This window comes from Amphiura filiformis, chromosome 2, assembly GCF_039555335.1.
Source record: "Amphiura filiformis chromosome 2, Afil_fr2py, whole genome shotgun sequence".
Taxonomy (NCBI): domain Eukaryota; kingdom Metazoa; phylum Echinodermata; class Ophiuroidea; order Amphilepidida; family Amphiuridae; genus Amphiura; species Amphiura filiformis.
The window spans coordinates 82,937,545-82,962,882 of record NC_092629.1 but is presented as its reverse complement, the minus strand read 5'-3'; the positions used below and the strand labels follow the sequence as shown (position 1 = coordinate 82,962,882).

The 25,338-nt window shown below is 35.3% G+C and overlaps 1 protein-coding gene across 1 annotated transcript; it reads left to right on the top strand.

Moving 5' to 3' along the window:
• The first annotated feature begins 12,627 nt into the window (after positions 1–12,627).
• LOC140146707 (uncharacterized) lies at positions 12,628–17,555 on the top strand. The gene is made up of 4 exons (XM_072168581.1): positions 12,628–12,819; positions 16,408–16,593; positions 16,761–16,923; positions 17,160–17,555. The coding sequence occupies exons 1-4, from the start codon at positions 12,732–12,734 to the stop codon at positions 17,251–17,253; spliced, it is 531 nt and encodes a 176-aa protein (XP_072024682.1). The 5' UTR covers positions 12,628–12,731; the 3' UTR covers positions 17,254–17,555.
• Positions 17,556–25,338: the final 7,783 nt, after the last annotated feature.

Below are 25,338 nucleotides of genomic sequence, written 5' to 3'. Positions count from 1 at the left end.
AATGGCAAAGACTTGATCAATTCATCTGTGAGGTCCAATTTGGGCCAAAATGCTCATTTTTGGGTCAATTGTTTTAAATTAATTTTCAAAAAATAGATAAAAGTATCTAGGAACTGTTTTTAATATTTTTTATTTTGACAAACTTTGGGAAATTTGAACTAATGGTCAAAAAATGCATAATTTTATAAAAAATCATAAAATATTTTTGGTGGAGTTGGTCAAAGTTCAAAAAAAAATAAAAAACGGCATCTAGATATTTTTTTGCCTCAGGTGGTATACTTAAGGTAGTATGTAATAAAGTCAATTCAGCAATTGAACATAATCTGGTAAATATGTAAAATGTTTATACGTCAATATGTACGTTCGACTTCACATGACACTCCAAGTTACTGAATTGACTTTATAACGCATCTATATTTAGTCAAACATAATTATAAAGTGGCATATAAAGTCAGTTTACAAACCGTAAGGGTAAAGGGTACATTTCCTCGGCTGTATCAAAACCATTCTTCAAAGTGGCTTAATTAGTAAGATATTAATTAATTTGAAATGCCTGTATCAAATAACGATCTCCAATTTAGAGAATAATAAATAAATAACGTATTTGCGCAACTGTTTCACATAGTGACGTATTTGCGGGACGTGTTTGTCATTTGAATGGCGAAATTGTCATTAGGCATTTTCACTAAGTGACATATTTTCACTAAGTGACAATTGATTTTTGCAGTATAAGTTATGCTCTGATAGCGATAAGTGAATTATATTGAAAATTTGGTATATTTGCATTACTTTTAACCATGTTTTAATCGACAATAATGTTTTAACTAAGATTATGCAACAAATGAAAGTTGCCCAATTTTCAAATCCGATTTTATCGAAATGCGTATTTTGCAAATACGTCAGTATGTGATACGGCCGACGATTTATCTGGCATGTATACATCAATGTGTGCAAAGTATGTGAGTTCATGAGTTGGTATTATCTAAAGCATTTGATGTTTTTATTATGTTAAAATCATCAAACTTTAACTGCGTTATTGGAGCATTACAGAATAATTGAAAAATAAATAAATCCAAGTTGTTGCACTATAAGTCTTTATTTGATTGCTCATTGTGTATTTTAATGCATTGTGTATTTTAATACAAAGTAATTTCAAAATTACTTTGTTTATGACACAGTTTTCGTCAAGTAGGACTGTTGTGTCAAATAGACACAACATGTGTCAAAATATTCATAAGAGTTTGCCGAATCTTTTCTACTAAGGACCAGCCTGTAGATCACGTGACCAATTCATAGAACAAAAGTCATTTTGGGAACTTTTATTGTTTCTGAATAAATTTAGCTCGGGCTCACCACCTGAAACTTCCAGGCATTCCGGGTAGGAGTCAGTCAAGGTCAAATGTTCAGAATGCTGCTATTATGTCAAATAATATATTAAATTACTCGTATGGTCATGAAAATTCCAAAAAGGTATAGTTTGTTGTGCGTCAGACCTTTCATGAGGGCGCTATGACAAAAAAATTCAAAGGTCAACAAACTTTTGAATTCTGACCATTTCGAAAAAATGTTTAGCAGGGTGCGATATTTGTAGTTTTTGGTGTCTAATTATATGTTTTTCTTCCAGGAGAAATACAACTAAACATCTTTAAAATCTCCGCTCTCCCCGTGGTTCATCTGGTTATGGCGGGGCAGATGATCCATGTTAAAGACCTCGTCACAGAAAGGGACATGTCCCAATTCACAATCAGGTACATACTATAAAGACGGAATCTCGAGCTTGATGGGAAGCAACGAAGATAAAATCAACTTTGAGAATCCCTCCTGATGATGATTCGCACAGTTTGAAAGTGACAAGAGGAAATTACCAGGCATTCATCTGGTACAACTATATGAACCCAGAGTTTTTCGGAACTAGAGATAGATACCGTTGGTGGCGGCTGGCCAGATGAAGAGGCTATACCCGGCTAGACCCGTGACGTCGCGCAGACGTCACAGGTCTAGTAGAGCTGTTGATTAAATGCACTTTTTTGGCCCAGATCTATGCTGTTTCGTATATTTATCAGCGTTTCCAACCCTTTTGAAACCATCCTAAGGCATTCCATGCGCTACAATGTCAAAATTGTGACTACATCATAGATATCTCAGGCATCTCTGAGCATTACCAGGTCTGAGCATATGAAAGCAGTTCACCATTGCAACATGGTTGGACTTTGAGAGAGGGCAAATTTTGCCAATGCGGTATTCCAAGCCAGCGCTTACAAGATGTTTGCGTGATCTATTAACTAATGTGAACACTGAAGAATCGGACATTCATTCCGACACTGATTTGTACAGTAGTGAAAATTAGACACCAAAATCACAAACATCGGACCCTGCTAACTATATTTTGCGAAATTGAAAGAAATCCAAAAGTTTGTTGACCTTTAAACATTTTTCGTCATAGCGCCCTCATGAAAGCCCTGACGTATATACCACAAACTATAGATTTTTGAAATCCTCATGACCATACGAGTAATTTGGTATATTATTTGACATAATTGCAGCATTCTGAAAATTTGAACCCGATTTGACACTAAACATGGTTATTTTTAACCCAAAAATCTAATATGTTGTACGGAGTGATAATATTGTTCCTAGATAGTAAACATGCGTCATGTATACTCCACACCAAATATGAAGTTTCTATTCCATTTAGATTCAAAGAAACAGCTAGTTAAAATATGACTTGTTAGGTAAAAATTAAGACCTTGTTAGGTCTTCAACGGAATGACTGCTGCCATGAAAAAAGAATAGAACGAGCCGGGTAAGACATTTGAAAACATTTATAAATGGTCACCCCATCTAAGAAAATATTTGCCATCAACTTAACATCACTAGAGGTTATAATTGCAGCACTCGTATTGATGCAGACTAAATAACTATGTTAAATAATGTCAGGGCTCTAATTTAGCGGTTACATCTTTCAGAATGTTAGACGAACCTTCAAAAAGCCTAGTCAAGCCAATGCCTATGTAAATTGATACAGCTACAGTGCTTTTCTCATTGATACCTTTAGTATATTTGGGCGTCGTACACGGGTGGAGAGAGACTGATATGAAGCCCAGATTGGGAACATGCTCCAGATCACAATACCCACACTATCACATTCCCAGGATTGTAGCTCATCATCCAAAATATATGAAAATAAATTTCTCATCTATAAAACATATTATAATCTGGCCCGATCTAATTCACTAGACCACCAAAATGTCAAAAATGCAGTTCCGAAAGATCAATTCTTCGCTCCGCACACCACTATGAACCTGTAAATTGAGTTACCCCGAAAGGGCCGGTATCTAATTAAAATATTATTAAAACTATAATTATGATTCAAGTCCAATATTTCATGGACTTGTTACTCATGTGTAACTACAATTTTATAAACACAGGGAACCGGGCCATCAGGACGATAACTAGCCGTCTGTCACGGACTCAAGGTCGCAAAGCTACAAACAGAAAGTTCCCGTATTTGATTTAAGGTCTCTGGTATGAACGTTTCGATAATATGTGACCCATCACATCGAAACACGGCAGTTGTAATATGTTTGTGGGACAGGAGAGCACATTAGACATACCGAATTGAATTCTGAATACGAGGAATGGCCTTCTTATATCAAATAATTTTGATGTTTTAAAATTCGCGATATAATTCAAATTTTATGAAAATTATCAAAATTTGATATATTTAATATTTTGATATTTGACAGTTCTCAAAATTAACTTTCTAAATCTAATGATATGTACTTAAAGGCGCACATAAAAATAACAGGTGTGAACATAGGAGTATAAACTGACCAGTAGATACCAGTTGTAGTCCTACCAATTCATGGTATATTGGATGACCTAGGGGAAAGTTAGCCTATATCTGCAAGACTATCCTTGCCTTCAAGGTGAAAGAAACCTACTCATGTTACCCTCAGGCCATGGTCTGGTCTGCTCTCAGATCTTACCCAGGGAAAGATGACATTCCAATATATGCCTTTAACGTGTATGTAGCTGAGATGAAAAGATATTTTTGACCTTTCTTATTGAAGATATACATTTTCCCCCAAGTATCTAATTTTTTTTGTGTGTGTTTTGGGAAAAATCCATATCTTCAACACGAAAGGTCAACAATTTCAATTGATCGCCGGCTTTTCATCCCAGCTACATACAATTTAAGTTTACTTCGAGGACTGTTTTAAAAATATCAAAAATGTCAATGTTTAATCATTATTTGTTATTAAATGTGTACTAAGCACTGAAAACAAAAACTCGTATTATATAAGCTGAACTAAGCTTTTGTTTAGTAGGACCACTAGTTTCCCCTGGTAAACTAGTTTTTAATGTCGGACTAAACGTCCATCTAGTATGATTGGCTAGTACAGCATGCAGTGAGGGAAATTGTTAGTACGGACATGCCGAACTATGCCAAATTGTGGTACTTTACTAATAAGTGAAAATTAGTTGCACCGCAAAAGTCGGTCCAACTAACTTTTCTGGCTTTACGAATTGGTAGAACGAATCATAGTTGTGGTATGTACCAAGGGTTGTACTAACGTTGAATTTACCACCCTTTTGATCACATGACATAACTCTTATGACAAATAAAGCTAGTAGAGCTAGTCTCTACTAGCTTATAGACAACATTTCACACATGCAGCTGCAGACGATAGCACATCTAGCGTCTTGAGATGGACAAATTTAGCCCAGATTCTAACCTATTAGAAATGGTCGAAGAAATGGAAAGGTATGTTTTATTGACATTTTTCCCAAGCTTGTTTTTGAATAATTTACAAACCGTTAGAATTTGAAATGAGATTGTAAATCGGATCACAAATGTCATGATCATGGACCGTGGGTTTATGCATGCATGGTTTAGGCTGCCATGGCTGCTGAATTCGTGGGAACCTTCATCATGCCGTGTGTAGTAGAAAACAGGGCTCGAAAAACGGGGCCAAATCTGTTTTTCAAATTCTAACCATGCTAAAACGATTTGTAAGTTAATAAAAAACACAAGGTTGGGAAAAAAGGTCAATAAAACGTATCTTTCCATATCTTCGACCACTTCTAGCGGGCTAGAATTGGGCTAGTTCCACAGGCTAGTTCAGTCAGCTGAACTAGTCAAACATCATTAGTACAGATTGCCCTATTAAAAAAAATAGTCGTACTTGACATCGTTTTTGATAGTTGAGCCCATTAGTAGAACACCCCAATATATTAGTTGAGCCCCTAGTTAAGGTCTCAGTTGAACTAATTTATTTATTAGTTGGTCAAGGTTGAACTAGTATATTTGATACTTTAAGTCGCTAGTATATCCCGATGTACTAATATATACTAGTAGTTTAGTCAGTCCAGCCGTACTAGGTATAGCTCAGTCGTACTTGACATTGTTTTAACTAACTATTCTTTAGTAGGGCACCCCAAGTTTTGTTTTCAGTGAGGCTATTATATCGCGAATTAAAAAAAATCAAAATAATTTGATATCAGAAGTACATACTTCGTATTTAGATATATCTGATGTGCTCTCATCAAAAATACTGTTCAAATGTTCATACCCCTTGATTCCAAAACTCTATTTAAAACTACTGGATGACTAACAACATTCACTCATTTGTTAAACTCAGGGCTAATAATCTTATACATAGTTGAATACTTTAAACAGACAAGACAACGTACTGTTCCATCTTTCAAGGAATTTAACTTAAATGTACTTAATAGATTCTTGGCAAATCAGTCCGTGAAATAAATAAAACCGAACTGAAAATAAATAAATAAATAAATAAATAAATAGATAAATCAATCAATCAATCAATCAATCAATCAATCAATCAATCAACCAATCAATCAATCAATCAATCAATCAATCACACAGATTCTCCAAACGTCGTGATCTGGTCACACTCTGCCACCCATTTAAAATGCACCCGCACCCTGGCTTTCACAATCTCAACAGCTGCGCCCTCGTTATTCCGTTTTCCCGTCCCTCCCTGTCTCAAAAATCATTTTTCCCATAATATGCACCTACCCTATGGAATTACCTTCCTGACACTGTAGTCAAATCTCCATCCCTGACTGCCTTCAAATCTGCCATTAATGACCAGGTGTGCTAGCCATCTCCTTCTCCACCTCATTTGTTGTGTCTTGGTTTTTTTTCTCATTTTATGTCTGTCCCTTTTATTTTGCGTTCAGTGTAATTAGGCCACCATTTAATTTAGTGCATCAGGCACTACTGGGTTATCGCCTGGTCTCTGACCGAATTATTGTAAATAAATAAATGAATAAATATATTCTGATTACGTAAACACAAAATATATAGAAAACGCCAACATATATTTTATGGACTACATTTTGAGGATTTTAGCTTCAGAAACTATCACCAAGCATTACTTGTAGCTCAACTCTACAGGCTGAGTCAAAAAGAAGTAAACTCATGTTTGAGGGGCTGTAACTCGGGATCTGTAAGGAATCTGCTAAATATAAAAAATACCACTGGAAAGAGCAAATTCTACATGTCTAAATAAAACAAAGAATTGTTGCATTTGCTCACAGCAAACTTAAGTTATACTCATTTGAATACAACCACCCATTTTGTAGCTGCACACGGTTTCACTTCCCAAGTAGGGGCCTACCTATTATATTGATTGGTAAGGCGCGATTTTCAAATGCAAATTAGTTCTGTGACAGGTGTGGTTTCGATCAATAATTCCTACATGTTAAAGGGCTCTTTTCAATATGAAGTTTACCTCATTGCACTACATTATAATAAAACGGGCTAAATGACAATTATGACACCACAATTTACCGCACGGGAGCGCACGTTTCTGTCGGCGAAGTATCATGAAATTAAGAGACTGAAGTTCAGCCTCTTTAGCGTCTTTTTCGTCTCCAATTTCCTACAGCTAACCGGGTTTCATGCAAGGGAGCATTATATAAGAATGCAAACAAGCTCAATGTGCATGGGACACTAAGGAACAGACAGCCGATAGCTTCAGGCAGACCACGATCTGCTATATCACAAGTGAACATTGCTAGAGTTAGACATGCGTTACAGCAAGACCAAAGATCTAATAATCAGCTCAATCCTTTACCCAACATTCCCCAATCAAGCTTCTGCCGGATCGTTTGTAAAGACTTGAATTGATATCACTACAAACTATAGTACCGTCATGGACTTTGTTGAATATTGATTAAAAGCAAAAGTTGTCTTTTCAATAATAAATACTGTTAGCCCTTTGCTGATTCGTCGAAATTGAAATGGATGAAAATCAATCAGCCGTGTGCAACTACTAAAATGGGTGGTTGTATTCAAATGAGTATAACTTTAGTTTGCTGTAATTTATTTTATTTAGACGTGTAGAATTTGCTCTTTCCAGTGGTATTTTTATTTTTAGCAGATTCCTTGCAGATCTCGAGTTACAGCCCCTCAAACATGAGTTTACTTCTTTTTGACTCAGCCTGTATGTCGTGGTCAACGTGTAAAACCATCGTAAGTGCAGTATAATTTAATATAATACTCTCTCTGCCTTCCCTGTCTTCCCATGTTGTGGGTCATGTGATGTGATCAAGTAAAATCGGTCGGAAGTCGGAACTATTGATTTTGTGGTATAGCCAAACAAAGGAAATATTACCTTCTGTTTCCTCCTGTTTTGGAAATTCTTTAACGGTTCACATCTTCTGAACTGCTTGTCCAAATCCAATTGGTTTTTTTTTTTGCTCATCTGATGGTTTTTGGAGGATGTGTCCAAGCCATTTCATCTGTCATGTTTGAACGAAGTGTTATAGTTCTGTAATACAAAACATCAACAGTGGCGGATCCAGGATTTTTGAAAAGGGGGGGGGGCACAAACTTATAATAATCGGCGTTGTGAAATGACGGTCCAATTGAAGTCATTTATCGACAAGTTTTCACAAGTGAGAAACTTTTGCAAAATGAAAACCTAATTGAAGCCATTTGGTGGACCATTTTGGCACTATTATTGTCTAACATTTTAATTTAAAAAAGCCGAAAAAGTTTGAAATGACGGTCCAATTGAAGTCATTTGTTGACAAGTTTTCACTATTATTGTGTAAATTAACTATTTTAAACCTTTGCGATTTGGTAGTTCACAGCATCTTGCGGGTAGTGAGATTTGGCCAAAATTGTATTGGTCATTTCATAGCAAGCGTGTAGAAGAATTCAAATAGTTTTGTCGGTCTTGTGGTTCTTGAGTTATATTGTAAAGAGGGCTGAAACAACAACACTTTTGTAAAACGTACATAACTCAACAACAAATCAAGCACGTTTTCAAAGTATATAATTTGTAGAATGAACTTTTGCAAAACATCAAATTGTTATTTTTCAATAATATAGGGGCCTATTAATTTGAATAATGCAAGCAGAATCGAAAAGGGTAACTTCTTTATTCATATATACGCAGGAGGAGTAATAATTGTGTATTTTGTAATGTTTCAATTTGAAAAAGCCGAATATTTGTGAAATGACGACCCAATTACAGTCATTCATCGACACATTTTCACTACATGTACTAATGTGTAAATTATTGCTTTAAACATAAAGGGTCTGGTGTCCAAAGCAGAAGTGAAAATGGCAACTTCTTTATGCATACGCAGGGGGTGTCTGAGAAGTTAGGAAAATTTGTGAAAATGAAGGCCCAATTGAAGCCACTCGTAGACCATTATTCACTACTAACCATGATTACTGTAGGCCTAATTATTACGTTATATTATTTGCTTAAACATGTTAAAACATAAAGTGTACTGATGTCCAAAACAGAAGCGAAAACGGCTACCAGTTTATTTCCCCTCAGAAGTTGGAAAATTTTATAAAATGAAGGTCCCATTTAAGTCATTTGGTGCATATATTTACACTATTATCATTACTTTAACTCAATTTGCAAAATTACACTTTATTGGACTTCGGCCTACTAAAGCATACACGGATTGATGTTGAAGTCAGCATTCAATTAATACAGATGTTGGTAACAAAATGTGACGGGCCCTGCGTATTGGCGGGCCCGCAGTAATTTCACAGGCTTTTGGGCAGAGGACCCGCCTTCAAGCAATGCCTAAAATAATCACAGATAAAGAATGCTTGGATCGTTCTCTCATTTTCTTTTTATTTTCAGCTTTTTGCCCCTTCTTTTCTCTCCTTTCCTCATTTTTTTAGCCGCGAATGGGGCGGGCGCACGGGCCAGTGTGCCCTTCCACCTGCTCCGCGACTGGTCCAAAATAGAAGCCTAAGTGGGCACTTCTTTATCCATATGCGGAGGGAGGGTGTACCCCTCAGTATTTGGAAAAAATTAAAAATAAAGGCCGAATTAATAAAGCCATTTCATGGACCATGAAAGGGGACACGGTCATGGGAGGCCGTTTATCATGATCAAATTGCGATTTATATCTTCCATAAAGCATGTAACAATGTAAAGTCAAATTAGGACCCTCGAAAAGGGGGCGGTGGGCCCATGCCTGGATCCGCGCCTGCATTAACACTGTACAATGAGAGGATGGCCTGCAAACAATATGTTATATTACAAGCAGTTATTACATTCTACTGCACTTACAAATTAATTATTATGAAAATACCAATTAGATCCTACAGTTAATATAATAGGCTAATTCAAAGCTGACGACTGCTTGGTATACAATCCTGTAAGGCAGTATAACAGAAACCAACATCGCAGATATAGTTGCCTGCACACTTGCAACATTTTATTGGGTGATTTCGACTTTAAGATATGCTCTATATTCATCTTGTACTTGCTTTAGAATCACAAGGACCTGTAAAAAACATGAAAGAATGTGAACTTATTTAGTGATAACTAAGTTAACATTTTTTCACAGATGAAAATAGGAATTAAATTTCCTCTCCTACCCAACCATATAATTTTATTCTCCATGACGTTCAAAGTTCAAGTTTATTTCACCATCATCATATCATTATTATAAGGTAACAAAATATCGAGAGAAGGATGGTAGGACATTCACAAGAGCAAAGCTCGAAAGACGTGATTGCCCTCAGTGCAAAAACAAAAAGACTAGTGCAGACAGACAAAAACGTTAGCAATGGCATTAGGAAAATTATTGAGAAGGATAGATGTATGTATGTTAACTTACAGTACAAATAAAGCTAAACAATCGAATGAACAAAAACATACAGGGTGTTCTAGAATGATCTATACCGGGAAATTGGAATTTTTAAGGTATGAAGAGCATTACTATTGGTGGTATCGTGTTAAATTTAAAGTTCTATATATATATTTAGCTTTCTTTATATAGAATTTTAGATTTTAGAAATAAAACGTTTGTAATAGAAGTTACTGGATATTGCGTAATAATGGTGAATTCCAAGTTTTCATAAAAAACCAGCTGTGTACTTTCATCGAGCTGCAGCAAGGTAAAAAGCTCTATAATTAAATGGATTAACGTCTTTAATGAAACCTATATACCCTTCTAAATAAATCTATTTATAAAGATTGCAATCATATAAAAGTGTAGGCACACATATGTGCTTTTAATGCAAATTTGAAGAGTTTTTATTCTAATTAACATTTTTAAACATGACAAGTCAATTAAATGGATAAATATTTTTAATGTAACCTACCCTCCTAAATAACTCTCATAAACATTTTGAACCAGGTGTGTACTTTCATCGAGCTGTAGCTAGGCTCAAAATCTATATACTTTATGTAGCTATTTAGTTATGGCAGAAAAAAACATGACAATGGAACGAGCCGTTTGGTTAATATGTTCATTATTTACAATATTCTTAATCGTGTAGAATATTATTAGAAACAACAATTTGTCCAATAATATTACGCCAATATCTGAAAAATCCTGCTAAGATTAAATTGAAAGGGGTCTGCATAAACCGCACGGGCTAAACATTAATTGCGGTGTGCCTGTAGATGGTGTAAAATAATTGTTTGATAGAAAATGTGCTTTCCATGAGTTTGCATTAAAATAAAATAAAAAGAACTTGCCCAAAACGGCGGATTTAAGGAATCAAGAAATATTTGTCTCCGGGAAAGCAAAGGTGGAGATCGAGCCTATCGCAGATACCGATATTGGACCTTTGGGATCTGGTTATGTTCGTGTCTTTTACAATGAGCATTTCTTTGACAAAGACAACAACAAAGTTAAAGAATCAAAGGTGGGCATAAAAACATAAACGTATAATGAGGTTTCAACCACATAATGTATCAATACTATCGGTTTGGGAAAAAAGCCAAATAATATTAATATATTTTATACATACTAGTGATATTTCATATCTGTTTCACAGTCTTTAATATACCTTGCAGAGTCTTCGGAGTTCTTTAACTCGTCGGTGATGGATATAACATATCTCAGAGCCGAAATAACCGAATGAAAGTTCCAAAAATTCATGCCACTTGACTTGCACTGATCAAATGCGTTGTACTATTGAGAATATGCACTGTATATCAAAAACGAGAAGCTACTGTTACTTATGATATTCAATAAATTCTGACATTTAACATCTTTGTATTGAATTAATTCTATTGCGTTCACTTCGTTAATGTCTGACTACTCGTACCAATTGGTCGTGATATGTATTTCGGAGTACCACAGGGGTCAGTCCTTGGACCGATTTTATTTTGTATACGGTACTCTATGGCATCATCACATATCATGGACTAATTTACAAAGTATACTCATCTAAATATAAAGTGTCATCCATTTCTTTAAATATTAAAATTAGAATTATTCCATCAATCTATATAAGGCCAAATAAAAAAATAAACATGTTTCACGTCCCCTCCCGCTTCCTTTTTTGAGGTTTTCTCAAATAAATTTTTATTTTTTGAAATTCAGTTATAACTTTTCAAAAAATATGTCTAGGAAGTTGGGATGCCCTCTATAGCCTTGTTAAGATACAAGAAACATTTTAGGAAGGTTTTGTGATCAATGGAGGGGGTGCAACTCTCAGAACAACAAATAAAAAAGGGCCTCCTCCTTTTTCCAGGCATTATTGTATGTACGGATTGTACGCTAAAATAGCTCTAAGTATGGGTATTTACACCAATTTTGCGATAAAAAATAGAAAATAAAAAGCCCCCTCTTCCTCCTTTTTTTCGATAACCCGGACGTGAAACATGTTTTATTTTTACTTAGCCTAAGACTCGTAATATGAAAGTTATTATTTGCGCTTATGACTAATTAGGAAATATTGTGACTTACAAACCACCGAGAGGCTAATTCACCGATTTGTAACATCGCGTGCCTCAATAGCAACTCAAGAAGTTGTAGAAACATAGAATCAGGTTAATGCAGAAGGCTAAATGTAAATTCATCCTGAATGAGTTTCCTTGCGTGTCCGTCACTAAAAGCTACTTACATGTGCTTCACATTTTATCATAGCCCCATTGTATCTGCCGGACTACAAAGTAAACATGAACGGTCTTCCTTATTTATATATTTATTACAAATAGTGTGCATCAACGAAATACCTGATGTAGATCAAATTCAGTTGGTATATGGAAGACGGGCTGTATGTACTAGTTACTAGGTATTAGTTGACCAATCAGAACCTGTTATTTATTAGGCAACTATCTGTGATATATTGTTGCACATTATGCACGTAATAAATACGATTTACCAAACCGTTAAATGAACCATTCAATAAATCCGACGACAGCGATATAGACATATCAATTTTATTCTTCCAAAACAACCAAGAACAGTGACTGTTTATGATGAAGATCACTCTATTTGCTGTAATAATGTTGGCAGCGTTCTTTGTGAAATCATGGCATAGCAATGCAGAATACACGGTACAAGGTAAGAAGGATTTTTATGTTAAATGACTCCTATAAAAATGTTGGTTTGGTCGCTAATAGTCTCCAGTGGTATCATGAAATCAGTAAGCGATGCTGCCATTGGGGCAGGGTTGTTCAAAACTTTACAAATTGATCAACAAGTAGTATTATGAATAATGAGATTAAACGCATCAATATAAGCAAAACAAGCTGTTCAATGCACATTACAAAATACAGTTAAAGAAACAAAATTATATCTTAATAGAAACATATTAGCCAACACTTAACTGAGTTTTCCCTACTCATGACCCCATAAACAGATAACAAAAGAAAAGGCTACCTTGCATTTTAACCACTGTATACAGGGTGTATCAAAATGATTGGTACCCACCAGCTTTGTTGTCTAATGAAACTCCTGTTTCTTCCAAATTCAAACATTAGATCCTCTTGAAATGACTACAGTTTATTGTTAAATGACCTTTTATGACATAAATCTACAAAAAGGTGGATGCTATATGCTGTATGTTGATGTGGCATTCTTTTCCATACTCAGTGGATATTGATGGGTACCAATCATTTTGATACACCCTGTATCAAGAAGGTGAGAGTGAAAAGAGCTATGTAAGGTGAGCGGTTACAAACAATGACCGTCTTAAAGACGCAGACTACCAAATAGCATATCCATTGAAAAGCATGTACAAACCAACATTCTTAAGTGGTATTTTGTACCCCACGTGACAATATTTTTACATCATCCCTGTATTAATTAAGGACTGAATTTATAGTTAAGTTCCTATTTTGGACAACTTTACAGACTAATTTTTCTTTATTAAATAACGTTGAAAAGCAACACCGTTATTTTAACATCGAACACATTTGTTTGATGTGGTCAGCTATTAATAAAGACATATCTTTTTCCATAATATTGTTGCCTCTGTTTTCTCTATTTGATCATGTCGTCGGCTGTATTCCATAGTGGCGTATAGTGGGACGCGGCGAATAAACAACTTTTCGTTAAAATCGGGTTTGAAGAAATGTCAATTTAAAATCGAGTTGTGTAAATCAGACAATCATTATATTTTGTAAATGATGTAAAATTTCTGTAGTAAACGAAATAGATTTTATTTTTATATATTTTTCAAAAGAAATAAATGCATAATATTTCTGGCAAACTGAAAACAAAAAGTACAACACTATACCTCACTATGGAAAACATGCAAAACGCAATACCCTAACCTAACGTTAACCTTACGCTACCTCGATCGCCGTGTAATCCCTATGGCGTTACTTTTCGTCGGCTTCATTCCATAGTGGCGTATAGGTCCAATGACATGTAGCGAGGTGTACGCCACTGTGACATACAATGTTTTTCATTTTTGCCGATATTTCATAATTATAAAATGTGTATAAAAAGTGGCGTATGGTCGATACTATGGAAAACCCAAAATTTCACTTTGTAACTATACGCCACATTTAATTAATTAATTACTGATTAATTAGCTAATTTTGACTGATGAGACTTAGAAAAATGAAAGAGAACATCATTAAAAACATACTTGCTCATTTAAAAAAAAAATGACCAAAAATCACTATACGCCACTATGGAATACAGCCGACGATGTTTGCTGTTCTTTTTATGATGCTGTTGTTGCGCTTTGTAGCCACAGGAAAAGACGCATTATGAACATAAAGTAAATTAAGTTAAGATAACGTCTAAAGGTGGCTTAGACAACAAAATTAGAAAACTGAGTTGAGTTTGAGTTGTATGTACCAATATAATAGTTATTCCAAAAATAAGGTGATTTGGCATGTTTATGCTTAAACATTTGTGTACAAAATATAAAATAATAATGAATAATTTGGTTCACATTCAATATCCATATAGAAGCCTTCGTTATGACTTATGTATGATGAGTGTTTTAAAGATTGTAAGCGTATAGCAGTGACACATGTTAGACCAGCATTCTGCTAAATCATAAGCATCTTTATTTTAGTTATACAGGTATAGAGGTCTAATTAAGACACGCAACGTTGTCAAATAATGTTCCCAGTTGTTACACTTTTCAGAATCTTATTATACTGCTCGCTCCGGTAAAATGAATTTGTGTACGTCATGAGCACACACAAAAGTATATAACAAGCTTGACATTTGGAATAGAAAAATATTTTAATCTAATTCAATCAGTAATTTTCAGCAACTTGTAGCATGTTACCCAAACCAAATAAGATTTCCAATAGTTTGACTTTTAACTAAAAAATACATAAAACATTAGAGAATGAATTTGGAGAAACCTTCTGATATTTACAAACACTCGCTGAGCAGCAAGACCTTCCCTCTAAGCCTTTATTCCGATAAGCTGATTATCTATTTGTTTTCATGAATTGGAAGACATTCTTTGATGTATTACTGAGCTCAATCATCTGAAATTACTGGAGCGTGAACCACCCAGGCTGGTGGCTCAGCATAGTATTTTATTAACAGAAGGTTTTCTCCAAATTCGTTTCCTAATGAGGAAATTATGTATAGTCTATGAGGAATTGTTGAATTGCTAGAGGCTTTATGACAGAGAGGTTTTGAATGCATAATCCTCTATAATCCTCTAGACGTTGAAATTTGTGCCTTTGAACTGCATTTCGCAAACTCTCTAATCTATCTCTTTATTTGCACGCATACGCTGCCGAAATCCATCTCTATGTTGAGTTCGAACCTAAGATTGATGACATTCGACAGCTTGTGATTGTTAATCTCTCCTCCTGTATACCAGACTTATATGGGCTGGATGATAAGTGCCTTCAATTGAATTGAGGCATTTTGCAATAGCTAACAATCGCGTTTTATCACCATGTTACCCTAATACCGGGTACAACAGTTGTCTTTTTATGACATTCGTAACACTTGGCGAATCCGCCGCATACTCAATCAAAGTACATGCCATCGAGGCGCCGAAGGACTTGCCTATCCAAGCTTATCCAGTCTCGACTTGACTGTCCCTGCTTTACGTTGTGCACCAACCGATCTGAAATGACTGCAACGCCGGGCTGCAACGATTGGAGTTATATAGCTACTCGTTTAGTCAATGCGTGTTGACGCACGGGACCAGTCCTTTGTCAAGGCTCATTTTAATTGGATCCCATTATTCGTTCGAATGTACGAACACACAGCATGCTGTCGAATATAAATTTGAGAAAACCCAAGAGGTCAACAAAATCGAACATCATGGTGGTAACTGAATGCAGTAGAGCATCAGCGCACATCCAAATTATTACATTAGCCGCGCTTTGATCAGTCCACATTTTGAAGTTGACTATACAAAGGCACTTCAAATAAGTTTTCCTCTATCAAATTAGTTGCAAGCAATACATAACTATGTCACGTCAGTTTTCAAATGATTCTTTTTACGTGGGTAAAATAGTCGCTGACTGAGGTCATTTGATCCCTGGTTGGATGAAGTTCTCTTGACAATACATTTGGTCAGATCGTTTTTATACCAAAATCATATTATAATTAATTCGCAGTCTAAAGCCTCTGCAAGCGAAGCACGATCTTTATATTCAATATTGCCAACTGTAGTTCTGATACGATTACATCATTTTGTATCCTTCTGCACAGGCAATCACTACATGAACAACGGAATCGTGCCCAACAACACAGACGAGAGAAAAGCGTTCATCGCCACCATGCAAAGTGAGGTTTCACAGCTGTTTAAGCTTCAAGATCCTGCAGCGTTGGCAGCAAAATACTCAGATGATTGTGTGTATATTCATGAAGACTTAGGGATCCTGCGAGGCAGAGTTGGTAAGTCTGATATGGATTTCTGTTAATACATCATGAACATGCGCATGCTCTGACAATGTCTAGTCTCTTGTTAAAATGTTAAAAAAATAATGTTGTGTACAACACCAAAAGACAATTGCAACTGAATGGAGGTTAACATATGTTCATACTTCTTTCGTGTGTATTAGCTGTCCAAAATGCTTTTCAAAAACTATTTGCCTCCGGGAAAGCAAAGATAGAGATTGAGCCTTTCGAAGAGACCGATATTGGACCTTTGGGAACTGATTATATGCATGTCATCTTCAAGGAGCTTTTCTTTGACAAAGACAACAACAAAGTTGGAGAATCAAAGTGAGTTTTTGAAATTAAATGTAAAGAAAGAAAAGCGTATAAAACATATATGCGGTTTCAATCAATAAATGTATTAATATATGATTTGTCCAAATTCCAGTTTGTCTAATTAACTTTGAACAACAAGGATGGTATAAAGAAAACGTCTCCTTGAGCAAGCCAAATAATATCAATATATTTTTGGAAATTTTATTGATATTTCTTATCTGTTTCATATTCTTTCATGCACTTTTCAGAGTCTTCGCGGTTCTTAAGCTCGTCGAGGATGGATTCCAAACACATCTTAAAGCCGAAATAACCGAACAAAAGTTCAGGCCATGTGACTTGTAATATGTTGTCCTCTGCAGCTTTTGAATTTCTTTATCCTGATACAATATTTAACATCTTGGTATGGAGCGAATTCTACTGCGATCACTTCGTTAATGTCTCACCTGACTACTCGTCGTGATAGATATGCCGGAGTACCACAAGGGTCAGTCATTGGACCGATTTTGTTTGTTTTGAGCGGTATGCCATGTCAAGTATCGTCACACATCATAGATTAATTTACATAGTATGCAGCGAGTCTTAAGGGATCTGGAATGAGCGTTTTGGGCGTTTCGACAGCATTTTTTGTGGGACATGAGAGCAAATCAGACATATCGAATTGCATTCTGAATACGAAGAATGTCTTTCTGATATCAAATAATTTTCATTTTTGAAATTCACGGTATAATACAAATTTTATGACAAATTATTAAAAGTTGATATTTTTCACATTTTTGATATATAACCGTCCTCGAAGAATTTGATAAATTTAATGATATATTCTTAAAGTGTATGTAGCTGGGAGGAAAAGCCGACGATCAATTGAAAATGTTAATGTTTCATATTGAAGATATGGATTTTTTCCCAAAAAGACCTATTTTTTGGTGTTTTGGGAAAAAATCCATATCTTCAATACGAAAGGTCAAAATTTTCGATTGATCGTCGGCTTTTCATCCCACCTACATACACTGTAAGTACATATCATCAGATTTATAAAGTTTACTTCGAGTATTGTTAAATATCAAAAATATCAATTTTTAATGATTTGCCATAAAATGTGTATTACATTGCGAATTTCAAAAAATCAAAACTATTTGATATCAGAAGGACATTCTTCGTATTCATAATGCAATTCGATAGGTCTGATGTGCTCTCATGTCCCACAATAAATACTGTCCAAACGTTCATACCCCTTTCTTAAAGAAGCTGGAAACGTATCTACCCAGTAAACACAAAACGTTTTCGAAATAATTCGCAAAAGGTTATAAAAGGTTGTAAGCAAACGTTTAAAGGTTACATAAAGGTTATATAAGGGTATAATTAAATGTTTTCTTAACATGAAAAACATTTTAATAACCTACTGCAAATACTTTAACATAACGTTATTTAAGTATTGACAAAATATTTGGCAAAACATTGTTTTTAAAAATAGTTTACAATGATATTCTGAACACATTTTAAAAATATTGTTGCGGTGTGTTTTCATACAAAACGTTTTTAAACGTTTTTATGACCTTTAGACAACCCGACATTTAATGTTATTAAAACGTTTTGATCTAAACCAAAACCAAAAAATGTAACATATCGGGTTTTGTGGTTGCTGGATAAATGACGCCAGTAATTAGTCAATGCTGAAAAAAGTCTTTTAACGAATTTAAAACTGATGTTTGTACTTTGCTTCCCGTCTTGTGTATTCCCATTCTATCAGAGCAGATACTATTTATTTCATCATCTAAGAATCGTGATCTTGGAGTTATTCTCTATAATAATTTGCGCATTAAGGGATCTGGAATGAGCGTTTTGACAATGTTTTTTTGTGGGACATGAGAGCACATCAGACATATCGAATTGCATTCTGAATACAAAGAATGTCTTTCTGATATGATATCAAATAATTTTCATTTTTGAAATTCACGATATAATACAAATTTTATGACAAATTATTAAAATTTGATATTTTTCACATTTTGATATATAACAGTCCTCGATTGATAAATCTAATGATATATTCTTAAAGTGTGTGTAGCTGGGAGGAAAAGCCGACGATCAATTGAAAATTTTGACCTTTAATATTGAAGATATGGATTTTTTCCCAAAAATACCTTATTTTTTCTGGTGTTTTGGGGGAAAAAATCCATATCTTCAATACGAACGGTCAAAATTGTCAATTGATCGTCGGCTTTTCATCCCACCTACATACACTTTAAGTATAAATCATCAGATTTATAAAGTTTACTTCGAGTACTTTTAAATATCAAAAATATCAATCTTTAATCATTTGCTATAAAATCAAAAAAATCAAAATTATTTGATATCAGAAGGACATTCTTCATATTCAGAATACAATTCGGTATGTCCGATGTGCTCCAATGTCCCACAATAAATACTGTCCAAACGTTCATACCCATCCCTTAATCAACACTTGAACAATATCTGTGGCAATGAAGTTTTAGCCTTTAAAAATGTTCATAAACTGAATTTAAAAATATCTTGACTTGAAAACCACCAAGCGGCTTATTCAAGCATTTGTGACATCTCTTGCATCAAAAAGAAATGATATAGAATAAAAACTTCTACCTCCACGCTTATACCTTAAGTTCTGTAGATGGTAGCTTCTTGGCATAGTTATACATGGGAATGTCACCAAATGTATATTGATAACTTTTCCAGATTTTGTAGGTGAGCTCAGAACCAAAATACGAGTTGATATACCGGAAACGGTAAAAAGTCGTAAAACATATGTGTGTATACCTCTTACAAGTTTATACTCCACACCAAGTATGAAGTTTTTATTCCATTTACATTCAAAGAAACTTCACCGCGAAATATGGATATCCAACTAGCTTGCCCGGCCCGCAGGGCTACAAAGACAACTGTCTTGCCCTCTGCTCACAATTTGCAGATCAGTATAATTATTATGAAGAATACCAATTAGATCCTAGAGTTAATATATAATTAAAATCTGACAACTGCTTGGTCTGCAAGGCAGCAACAGAAACAAACATCGCAGATATAGTTGGCCTCATATTTGCAACATTTATTTGGTGATTTCGGCTTTAAGATATGCTCTATATCCATCTTGCACTTTCTTTAGAATCACAAGGACCCTGTAAAATACAATAAGGAATATGAACATTTAGTGATAACTAAGTTAACCTTTTTTTAATGATGAAACTAGGAATTAAATTTCCTGGCCTACCCAACCACATAAAATATTATTCTCCATGACGTTCAAAGCTAAACAATCGAAAGAACAAAAACAGAGAAGCAAATTTCTGGTTTAAAACCCTATTTTGTGACTAATAAGTTGTGTACACGGTGCATATAAATGTGTAATATGTGACGTGATCAAGCAAAATCAGTCGGAAGTCGGAAATATTGCTTTCATGGTACAGACAAACAAAGGAAGCGTTTCTTTTTGTTTCATCCTGTTTTGGAAACTCTTTAAAGGTTCACATCCTCGGAACTGCTTGTCCACATTCAATTGGGTTTTCTGCAAAATGTAGCTTTGCAAATGCTGCTTACAATCCGTCCGACAGATTTTGCTTGATCACACTTCATATGTGACTCTTCTTTTGGGACGTCAAAATATAGTAAGTAGATGATACAATGATAAAGGGTTGAATTAGATTTAAACAGCGAGCTATTATTATGCAGGCATTTTATTTTTCTGGTATTGAAAAGTACGCATTTTTTGTTTCCTTTACGCTAATTACAATAATCATAAAAGCACTCATGTAAGTGCGTTTTGCGGTTTTTTTCTGGATCCAGTGACATTAAACCAAACACTCACTTTGATTCTCCAATTTTGTTGTTGTCCTTGTCAAAGAATTGCTCACTGGCGATGTGATACATGTAACCATCTCCCAAAGTACCAGTATCGCTTTCGGCGAGAATCTCAACCTCCACAGTAGCTTTCCCAGAGGCGAACATTTCTTGATAACCATTCTGGACAGCTAATGCAGTACCAAAACAAATGACAAATCTATTCAATAAATATCTTGCTATGATCATATGCACTATATGATTAACCCTAGAACTACGAGGAGAGGTACCAATCCCCTAAGATTTTTTATCCGTCATAAAAATGTGCGTATTTACGCCCAAATGACCAAATATAATCGTAGATTCATCCATTGCGCTCTTTTTAGTGATAAAATTGTTACCCCAGACATTACCCGGTGGTAGGACGGGCCATCATGATGACCATAGAGATAGAGAGAGAGGGTGGGGGTGTGTGTGGGGGGGGTTCAGGCCCACCATTGCTTTCTACAATAAAATTTCTGATAAAGCATGTTCGTAAAATTTTAGCGAAAAATCAATTTTGCCTATACATTTAAACATAGCCCGAATTTCACAAATTTGCATGGGCGCGGTCATATTATGTCGTCATTACGACATTATGTGGGGCATGTTTGTACTTATTTTGGTATCATTGGATAGAGGAGACCAATAGCTATACATATGTTTCAAATATATACAACGGTATATGAAGTTTATTATTGAATATTAGGGGGATTGTAACCCCTTCGTAGTCCGTGTTAAAAAGTATGGCTCAGTAGTTCTAGGGTTAATACCAAGCTACTGAAATCTACACCATGCCAAAAAAAAAATACAAAAAAAAAAGAAATAGACAACAAACCTAGCTGGAGCATGTTGGTATTGTGGAGGTATCTGACCCCTGCAAAATGTTCCAAAATGTTCCCTGGTCATCAAGATTCTTGTCACCGAGTTTGAGCCCGTACCCCTTATAGATGTCCAGAATATGCATTTCGAAAATTGGACCTCTGTATGACCTTTGACCTGACCCCTGCAAAATATTCAAAAATATTCCCCTGGTCACTGAGTTTGAGCCCCATACCCCATACAGATATCCAGAAAATGAAATTATAATATTTGACCTCTTTAATCACCTTTGACCCCAATTCTGAGTGCAAGCTGTGGGCACTGGTTATAGCGGATGCATATGTGCAAGTGACGTCATTGTGCTAAGAAGAAGAAGAAGAAGAAGAAGAAGAAGAAGAAGAAAAAGAAGAAGAAGAAGAAGAAGAAGAAGAAGAAGAAGAAGAAGAAGAAGAAGAAGAAGAAGAAGAAGAAGAAGAAGAAGAAGAAGAAGAAGAAGAAAGAAGAAAGAATCAGATAGAAAAACAGGACATAGTAATAAAAAGCAAGCAAACAAACAAAAAAAAACCTTGAAGATTTGTAAGCATGCGCCTTTTGTAAATGAAAACCATGCCTGATCACCTACCATTTCTACCTCGAAGGATTCCCTCATCTTGATGGATATACACACAATCACCTGTATATTTCTCTGCCATCGCTGTGGCATCTTGGAGCTTAAACAGCTCTTCAAATTCACTTTTCAAGGTGTGGGTAAATGTTTTCAACTCTGCCTTGCCATTGGGTACGGTTCCATCGTTCATCCAGTGACTGCCTGATGAACGAAAAATGCAATAGCAGATTTCAATTCGCTCATGGAGGTTTACGATTATGCAACCCCCAACTAATTGTATGGTAAAAACATTCCTCGATGATAACTTTATAAAATAACAACTTTATTTTAGGGAATGGGCTTTACCGGTGGGCTATGGATTTTGTTAAGTGTCATTAATTTGGGCGAAATTGATGTGGGAATGGGATGGGACTTCTTTTACTTGCAATTACTTATGTTTTTCTCGGTTATTTTATGCCTTTTTGTTTTATTATGTTTCTTACTTTCTTACTTTTTTTTTCTTTTTATTGACAACATTATGTCATTTCTCTTTTTGGAATAAAAGGTAACCCTGAAAATAGCTGCTTAGTTTGTCTTAGGTTCTTTTGAAGTGAGTTTACTGTGATGCTCTGCCCTGGTTGCCTCCTTGACGAATACATGTTTCAACCCTAGTCCTCATTGCATCAATTGCGTTGCTTACCAACCTTGGGCGCCGGATACGTGCGAATATAGCAGCAATACGTTTGCAAAGATCATGGATTTTGCCACAAATGAAGAAATCAAGTGGTGTGAGGTCTGGTGATCTTGTAGGTCATTCCACAGCATGACTTATCCCAACCACTCTGTTTGCTATCCGTGGACAGAGTAAAAAACGGGTACTTCTCTTTAAAAGGGCGTATCTTCAAAAGTTGTGAGCCGATTGCAATAATTGTTTTGGTTTATTAAAGCTAACAATTAAAGGTTTCTTTACGTATCAAAATATATTTGATCAACTTTTCATAAATAGGCGAAAAAGAGGGCGTAATTAGGGGCCTCTTTTTTTGGGACACCCTGTATATCATAATGTGTCTTTATTGGTAATATTTTCATTTTAGGAAATGTCCCGAATTCGTAACACTGGTAAGGATGAAATAAATACGCTAGCTTGAAATTCCCCCACACAAGGACCTAGCTAGAAGCCCAAATGGCCCGTACAACCGTACAGTATTCGTCGCCTATAATTCTGGTTGCAATGGTTATATGGGCAGACTATATGAGACTGCGTCTTGAGCTGCGTGTCTAAAAGTTAAAAAATAAAATGGTTTATAAGGTATGTATATTATGCCACGAACAAATATTTAAAGTGTGCAAAGGCCGTGGGTTGACATCGTGCACTATAAATTTTCAATATATTATTGGGTTTTTTTAAAAATTATTTTTACATTGAATAGCATGACAACTCACAAACCAGACAAATGTAATTTATTCAACATATGCTTAATACAACTGCTGACACGCAGACAAAACATAATGAAAGGTTCCACGACGACGAGGCTCAAATACCAACCTATTATGAACACTTTTATTATTAACATTGTGAGAACAATAAAGCAAGTTGTTTATTTTCCTTTATAACTTGTTTCCACTTTAATGGTTCGTAGCCCGATCGACAGCACCAGCCCCCGATTTGTCGCATTGTTGGTGAGATTTTGGTATCATATAATTAGATCATATTTATCTCATTACCATCCTGAAATTTGACGATCCAAATCGATGAATTTCCGGAGAAATAATAATAAAAAAAACCACAAAAAACAGGCGTATAGTGGTTACCACATTTGACATACCCCGGAAAGTTTGGGCGCCTGACGAAATAGATCAAAATATTATAGAGGGCGCGGTAATGATATACGCTTAAAACCAAAATGAAACATATACACATAAGGTGCCTATTAAATAAAACGGAATACCTTATCTTGTTAAGCATGATACGAGGGACGTGAAACAAAATATAAAAGAGCATGACTCACACTATAAGATAATCCATATCCTAAACCATAAGGGCACCCCTCTTTCAAACAAACACAATATTTTCATTCAGTTACAAATACCACGACCACCAGAAAAAAATTCAATGATCTGTTAACATAGAAAAATGATTGTGCAATGAAAAAACAATATATATATATTTTGAACAAAATTGTATATTCACACGAATTTCTCTTTTTAAGAGAAAACATTTAACTTAAATTAAAAACGGGGTGCCATACTGCATGTTGGATTGAACAGGTTAGCCAAAAAGAAGGAGAAAACACGCTCTTACCTTGTGGTGTGTACCATGCCTTGCATCTTACAAAGAGCGTTGTCGAAATTATTAAAGCAAGAGGAGTGATCTTCATCATAAGTAGTTGTTATTTTTGCCTTGGCTAGATGAGAAAGCGTTTATAATAATTATGATGTCTTTAATATCGGTATGCCTGCTGATTCATTGAATAATTATAGTAAATGGAGAAATTTAATTGCCAGCCGTTATCAAAACAGATGGTTGCATAATAATGAGAACAGTACGAAACCTGTCCATATAGCATATTCGCCAAAACTTTATTTACATCCACAGTTTGTCTATAAAATGTCTTGATGATCTTTAGGATTTCTTTTTATCATTTTATCACTCCTCGTTATGCCGCCGTATTTGAACACCGCATAATAGCGCGCCAGTATTGTTGGTTACTAGCGGTATTTTCTAGTCGATTATTCGATTTTTTACAGATAAGACGAACAATGAAGTTAAAATTGTATTTTGTTTTCAAATTTAAAAGAAGAAAATGTAATGTAAATTGAATTAAAGTGAAACGTGACAGATATGAATGAGATGAATGACTTTGTATCAGTCATTCTTTGGGTATTGTGAAATATCTTTGAAACACTATTACTTTGGACCTCGGAATATCACTCTGGGGCATATACTCGGTTCCAAAGCACAATGTTTAGACATTAGCGGCGGCAGAGTAATTTGCTAGGGAGATGCAATGTTAATCGGAATGTACGAAACCTTATAATTTGTCGCGTCAGCGACATAGGGGTGTCTGAGGAGATTTTCCCTCCTGAGAAGTTTGACAAAAAATTGAAAATAAAAACCTCAATAAGGCCAGTTGGCGCAACGCATTTCCGACAGTACCCTAAAACAGATCTATGCG

What these genes read in the sequence shown, in the direction of transcription:
- LOC140146707 (XM_072168581.1), top strand. Translation starts at nt 12,732, where the DNA reads ATGATGAAGATCACTCTATTTGCTGTAATAATGTTGGCAGCGTTCTTT. An exon ending in GATCCTGCGAGGCAGAGTTG is followed by an intron (nt 16,594 to 16,760) that starts GTAAGTCTGATA and finishes CGTGTGTATTAG; the next exon opens with CTGTCCAAAATGCTTTTCAA. An exon ending in AACAAAGTTGGAGAATCAAA is followed by an intron (nt 16,924 to 17,159) that starts GTGAGTTTTTGA and finishes TGCACTTTTCAG; the next exon opens with AGTCTTCGCGGTTCTTAAGC.